Here is a 6,901-nt window from a genome sequence, read left to right as displayed (position 1 = left end):
TAGCTCACAGTTACTATAGATACCTAAGGAAGCATTTCTGTGGAAGCACTTAGTAATCCTAAGTGCTGTCATACATTTGTTTTTACCCTGAGACCAGCTCTTACTAGATGCTGAACTGTACTAGAAATCAGTTAAAAAAATAAATAAAAAATAAAAAAAGAGTGGGCCTCTGTTTTTCCCCATTCCGCACAACCCTAGTCCATAGTCTACATACCAAAGATCCCTTTTGCCAATAAGACAGAAGCCATTTATTACCATACAGCAAATACTGTTTATTGCAGACTTTCCAGCTGACTCATGTGAAAAAGGCACTATGAAAATTAATGAATCTAGATAATCTCTCTAAATGGATTTATGTTAAAATATACAACATTCTTACATAACATCTGTTTTATATATGTGAAATAATATAACATTTAATGACAAAAATTGTGTTTCCAAAAATAACATTTGTTGAAGGTTAAGTATCTTTCTTTTCTCTATCTAGAATCTTTCACAGGATTAAAATATGTGTAAATTAAGTGTTTCTTATTACCAGAAAAACTTGACACAGATAAACACATGAAGTGGCCCCAATATCCATTTAACTACTCTTATCAATATTCAGAACTGAGGCCTTCATTAAGCAAAATACTGTAACACACACCAATGCGGGCTACTTTCTGGGACACATTTTGACTGCATCTGACCTCTCTTCCACTTGTGCTTTCTCATATATAAGAACACAGTATAGATAATAAGCAGAACATAAACTAAATCAAAATACAGGCCATACAAGGAATTGTGATCAACAGAGCCATGACAAGTGACTTGTCTTGGGAATGCTCCATAAATCTGTATTTGCATGTCCAAGGCCTTGTTGTATTCTACAGTTCATTAAACATTTTGATTTTTTTTTTTTAAAAACGGTTGGCATAAAGAACTTTAAATAAATCTAAATATTCTATCATTGAGTATGTCAAAGAAGAGACCTCAGTAAGCAGAGGCTACTCTAAAGTAAGCTGTGCTCTGAATGATACACCAGGGTCATGGGCAAAACTCAAATTATTTAGATTTTTAAATCACAGGAAATATCTTTGTTTTGCTGCAGTAAATAAATTCACCACTGTCAGAAGGTGCCTGCTTACACACTGAGATAGGGGTGAAATAATTAATCCAATAAAAGAACCCTCACCTTGGTAAAGCAGGCAAAAATATTCCCCGAGGGCAAAATATCTATTTAAAATTATTCAGTTTTAATAAAAATAATGGGCCTCTGCTTACTTATGTTTGCATTGTTTCTTTATGACCATAACTTAGGGATTCCAAGAAGTAAGAATCTGATATTCCCTTCATGGCTTCTTAAAACAAAGCACATTGGAATAATGCCACAGATTTAAATGGAGTTTAAAGACAAATTAGTGACTGCTTCCCTCATCAAAAGACTCCACTCCTGAATCACTGGCCGCGGCACTGATTTTCTCCTGCCGTCTTCGCATGATCTCTTGCAACTCGGAGCTGCCACTATTATCCTGAAAAATAGACATGGTTCAGACAAGACAGTTATGGGATTGTGCAGGCTGAGGGTCATGTAATGAAATGGGTCAGGGTAAGAGTCCTTTGTTTTTCTCCAACTATCTCTTGGGGAGAAGAAGGCTGTCCTTCCTATAAAGTGATGCTTCTGGACTTCACTAATACATCACAGTAATCGTTTTTCATTTACGAATTGTGTCTTAAGGCAATTCATTCACCATGCCTTTCACTTGGCCATGATAAAAATAAATCAATAATGTATGTGGAATGCTCCAGATTCCCTGGGAGAAATAAGATATGTGTACAGTAAGCATAATATGAAGGCGAATTATCAAAGAACCTTCTGAAGTCGAGCAAGATACTCATCTGCCCTTAGGAGATTCTAAATTAGGCTCAAAGACTGGGCTCAGGGTACAGCAAGCTCCCTCCAGAATACAGGAAGGCTCTGACCCTCTGACCTCATGTCAGCTTTTCTCCTTGCCACACTCTACCTACTAACTCTGTGCACCCTGATTATTCTGCTCTCATCAGTGGAAGTTTCTGGAAAGCCAGGTGAGTCATCTAAAAGATGGACTAGATGCAAGAGAAGGGTGTGGTGGGAGGGCAGTTGAGGAAGATAAAGAACCCTGGTTCATATCCAGAGGAACTGAAGGAAGAGACCAAGAGGAAGTGGACGGTGAGGGCAAATTATATGTAATCTGACACAAAGGAATTCAGGAGTTTTGGAACTTACTCTCATACCCTTGAGAAGGAAATTTATATACTCTCAATAAAGTTAAAATGTATAATGGTAAAAAAAAAAAAAAACTGTCTCAGAAAAGATACAATCCTTATTCATATTCAATATATGGAAAGCCTGATCCAGGACATGCCCAAGATCCACCTAATATAGAACTCCCAAGATCAATGTTATAGGACAAATTTCCAAGGAAATAAACTTTCTCCTGAGAGTGGTTACAAGGTTGCATGCATGAAGCTATTTCACTGTGAGTTATTTCACTGTTGAATTTAGAGGATATACTGGCTAGGGGAAATTATGTATCAATTTTACACCAAAGCCAATATTCTTTCAGTTGAGTGGAAGTATAATTTCATGAAAGCGATTAAGAGCTATGAGATATAACAGTGAAACTACTACCCTTACAGAGCCCATTTTAAGAAGAGTAGGAGGAAGAAGCTTAAGGATATTCCATCTAGAAAACATTTCCTCTCGTCCTTTCCCACCGACAACTATGACTAAATAATTATTCTTCAGCACTCTCTCTTTTCAATGAATATTACCTAATATTTTCCCTTTGATTATTTAGATATATAACAAGACCTAAGACCCACAGCCAGGGTTTTAAGACCTTGTAGCCACTGGCCTACTAGGATCTCCAAACTAAATATTAAGAACAGGCAAAAATTCTGACCTCTTAAGGCATTTACTCATTCAGAAGTGAATGTCCATTACTGTGTCAAAATTTAAATTCCTACAGAAGTAGTTAATGCATATAAAATGAGAACATTAGGCTTTTCATTAAATGTCCAAAAGCATATGCTCCAAGCTTCATGTTACAGGAACATTTATGATAAATTAATCTACTGCAAATGGTCATGGATGGTCTCCAGTGATCAATTACAAAAGTGGAGTCAAATTTAATTCAGCTCTGTATGAAAGGGAAATTGACAACTATGGACATAAACAGCTGATTTCAGAGCTTTCAATTTGCAGTCCACACTCTTGATTAATGCAAACACCAACTTAGGTTGACAAGTCATACCTCTAATGCAGCTTTTTGTACAGTGATTTGGCTAAAGACTCTGGACCCTTCAGGGCACACTGTCCTCAATTCCTCTTTGTTGAGAGAGAAAAGTTGTGCACCGTTTAATACTCCAAGACTATTGACAGTCCTGAAAAGCACAGGAGAAAGAAAGAGAAATACAACATTAAAAATATTATCTAGATAGGGGTGCCTGGGTGGCTCAGTCAGTTAAGTGTCCTGCTCTTGATTTCGGGTCGGGTCATGATCTCGGGATAAGGGGACTGAGTCCAGCATCGGGCTCTGCACTGGGCTACTGAGCCTGCCTCTGCCCCTCCCCGTCCCCAGCTCATGCTCTCTCTCTCAAAATAAAAGTTAAATATATATATATATATATATATATATATATATGTACATATATATAACAAAAGAAGAAAGTTTCTGGTCCTGCCATAACCTCTCTTTTCTAAGTGTTCCAAATAACAAAACTCTTACAAATTGGTACCACAGTGCTTATTCAGAGCAGTGACAAAGGACTTTCATGATGATGACCCTGAGGCTATAAAGATGATTATGAAGTATCAAAAAGGAGCCAATTGTATTTAGTATCATTATTGTGGAGTACCAATTCCCTGAAATATGGTGTTGCATAGGGGGAACACATAACTTTCTAGTAACCAGGCAACTGACTAATCAATATATCTCATTTTTCAGTCATGTGGGTATATGAGTTTATAAAATTCTCTTAAATATGTATGATTGAAATAGTTCCTTGTATCAAATACACGTAAAGTATTTTCAGATTTTTAGATTATAGATAAATTGAATTATTGCCATGGGCTTACTAAGGGAAAAGCTCTATTACATTATAATATGTAATAGGTAATTTATCTGTTTTTTATTTGGTTGAGAATCTATATCCTGCAGCAGAACATTCTGCTATATGCCCTCTAATATCTGGGGAGTTCAGCTAACACCTTAGTTCTACCCTGAGTGACCAAATGAGGGGGAAAGAACGCTACTGCCTCAAAGCTCCTGATGGTTTGCTTAAGGGACCACCAGTATGTAGTCATTATTAACTAGAAAACAGGGTAACACCAAATTATAGCTACAACTGCTTCTTCCATTTTTTTTTAAGCTACAAATACATATAGTTTTTTCCTGAGCATGGAACAAATGCAGTCTGGGTTCCCCACATTTTTAAAGAGTCATGTGTGACATCTTAGCCACCAAACTGAAAGTAAGGCATATGTTACATACAGAAATGCAAAGTCTTTCCAGAGAGACTTACACAGGGCTGAACCCCTTCGACTGTAACCACGTCTTCACATCTTCTGGTGTGGAGTCATACGTGATATTGACAACTGGCACATTCTGCCGTGGCACGTGAAACTTCTTCTGGGCAGCGCTCCGACCGATGGTCAGTCTGTGGATGAGCTCGTCCTGCACTTCCTCCATCTGAGATTTCCTTCCTGCACATCAGCACAGGGTAGGTTATTTTCGAAAACCCATAGCATGTGTCACACTTGGTAGAACCCCAATGCCCCAAATCCTCTGACCCCAGAAGAGCTTATAATCTAGTGTTCCTGCCATCTTTCCTCACTGTCCTCCTCACCCAGAACAAATTCCATGATCAATTATTAAAATCACTCCTTGGCTCTTCTCTTCTCTCTTCATTGTACTCACCTGGCAAAATGCCAACCCTTGTTAAATCAAACTTTCTACTTATTCTGTGCCTGCACCTGCACAGTGAGTATAACACAACAATGCTGAATGATCTCATGTTAAATTCATGAATATGAACCTCAACCAGGCTGCTGTTTCCTGACAATCAGACTGCATTTCCTTAGGTCCATGGTAACAAGTGGGGGTAATTTTGACCCCAGGGACATCTGCCAATGGCTGGACACACTTTTGGATGGTACAAGTAGAGGGGAGGAGGAGAAAGGACGCAACCATCATGTCGTGGGTAGAGGCTGGGGCTGCATAAAACATTCTCTGAGGTACACGCGTCTCCTACTACAGAGAATTATACCGCCCCGTGTCCACAAGACTCAGGTCGAGAATCAGCCCTAGACCACATAGCTGCCCCTGTTAGATGTGCATGTACTCTCTTCTTTGTCTGCAAACCTCCAACACTCATTCCCCAATTCCCACCCGGAACTGATGATCTCACTTTCCTAATGTTGAACAAAATAAAGAAGTTAGAAGAGAACCTCCATTAAGTTCCCTTAGCGGTTTTCCTCGACCACCCACACTTTCCCCATGCGCTCTGCCTCCCTCCTCTTCCTTCCTTCCCTCCCTTCCTACTACATTATGGATCAACTGTTTCTATACTCCTAAGGCCCACCCCTCTACATGTGCATATTTCCCATCTCCTCTGCCTATTTAAATACTTCAACAGTAATTTCTCTACTTATCTGGGTTATCCATCTTCCTCTTTTACTGAATCATTTCATCAGCATGCAAATATATTTTGTATTATTTTGATATCTTTCCTCTCCCCTGTAAGCCCTTTCTTGACCCCATGTCCCTCTCAGCTACTGCCCATTTCTCTGCTCCCTTTCTTGTTAAACTCCATGAAAAGTTGTTTATACTCACTAACTCCCATTCTTGTTCTCCAATTTTCTCTTGAATTCGTGGCTAAAAAAATGGGCTTTGGGCCCCATCCCTCCACCACATTTTGCTAAATTCCTATGGTCAGTTCCTAGTCACCATCTCATTTAACCTACTGGCAACATATGACGAAGGTGATCGTTCCTTAAAATCCCTTCTTCCTGTGGCCTCTAGGACACCACACTCACCTGATTTTCTTCCTGTCTCACTGGCCTCTCCTTCTCAGTATCCTTCTCTGATTCTTCTCTTCTGCCCAGTAAGGGCACAATCCTGGGACCTCTCCTCTGCCAGCACTCACTCCATTAATGATCGCTCTGCTGTTTAAAAGCTGATGAGTCCCCAAATTATTTCTCCAGTCCAGACCGTTCCTCAGGACTCTAGACCCATATATGCCAACCATCTACTTGATATATTCATTCGGATGTCTATTAGATAGCTCAAACAGAATGTGTCCAAATCTGAACTACTTCCTGAAGCTTGCTTTTACGCCGTATTTCCCAGCTCGGTTGATGGTAATTCCATTTCTTCAGTTCCTCTGGCAAAATGCCACGGAGCTCTACTAGACTCCTCTTTGGCCTCTGTTACACCCAATCATCAGCAAACTCTATTAGGCCTATCATCAAAACATACCAAAAACCTAGCCACTTTACTCCATTTTTTTTTGTGACTAGCTCAGTCTGAGCCACCAACCTAGTCACAGGTGGCCTTCCTTCTACTCTCGACCACAGCAGCCCTTGCTCTTCTGTTTTCAATAGAAAAGCTAACATGATCTTTTTGAAATGTATGTCAGATATTGCAACTCTCCAGCTCTAAGCCTTTCCAAGTAATACAAAGTACTCCCAGTAAAAGACCTTAGATGACCATTTTCTGAGGTAACTCTACTGCTCTTGAAGACCTCTGCTCTAGCTAACGGCTTCCTTGGTGCTCTTCAAAATTAAGGGCCTGTACCTAGAATGCTTTTCCCTTATGAATCCACTTGACTCACTCTTTCCCTCCTTTAGACTTTTCACATTTAAAATTGCAACTCCCTC

The 6,901-nt window shown here is 39.5% G+C and overlaps 1 protein-coding gene across 6 annotated transcripts in view; it reads right to left on the bottom strand.

Annotated features, from left to right (window-relative positions):
- Nucleotides 1-251: 251 nt before the first annotated feature.
- The window catches only part of EPS8 (epidermal growth factor receptor pathway substrate 8), a 180,803-nt gene continuing 174,153 nt past the window's right edge, over nucleotides 252-6,901 (bottom strand). For all 6 annotated transcript variants that reach the window (XM_047741052.1, XM_047741056.1, XM_047741051.1 and 3 more), the window contains 3 exons: nucleotides 4,546-4,726; nucleotides 3,276-3,405; nucleotides 252-1,511 (listed from right to left, as the gene is read on the bottom strand). In XM_047741052.1, the coding sequence (XP_047597008.1) occupies nucleotides 1,398-1,511; nucleotides 3,276-3,405; nucleotides 4,546-4,726 (425 nt within the window). In that variant the 3' untranslated portion in view covers nucleotides 252-1,397. The remainder of the gene's footprint in view (nucleotides 1,512-3,275; nucleotides 3,406-4,545; nucleotides 4,727-6,901) is intronic.

This window comes from Lutra lutra, chromosome 8, assembly GCF_902655055.1.
Source record: "Lutra lutra chromosome 8, mLutLut1.2, whole genome shotgun sequence".
NCBI lineage: Eukaryota > Metazoa > Chordata > Mammalia > Carnivora > Mustelidae > Lutra > Lutra lutra.
This window is presented reverse-complemented; position numbering and strand designations above follow the sequence as displayed.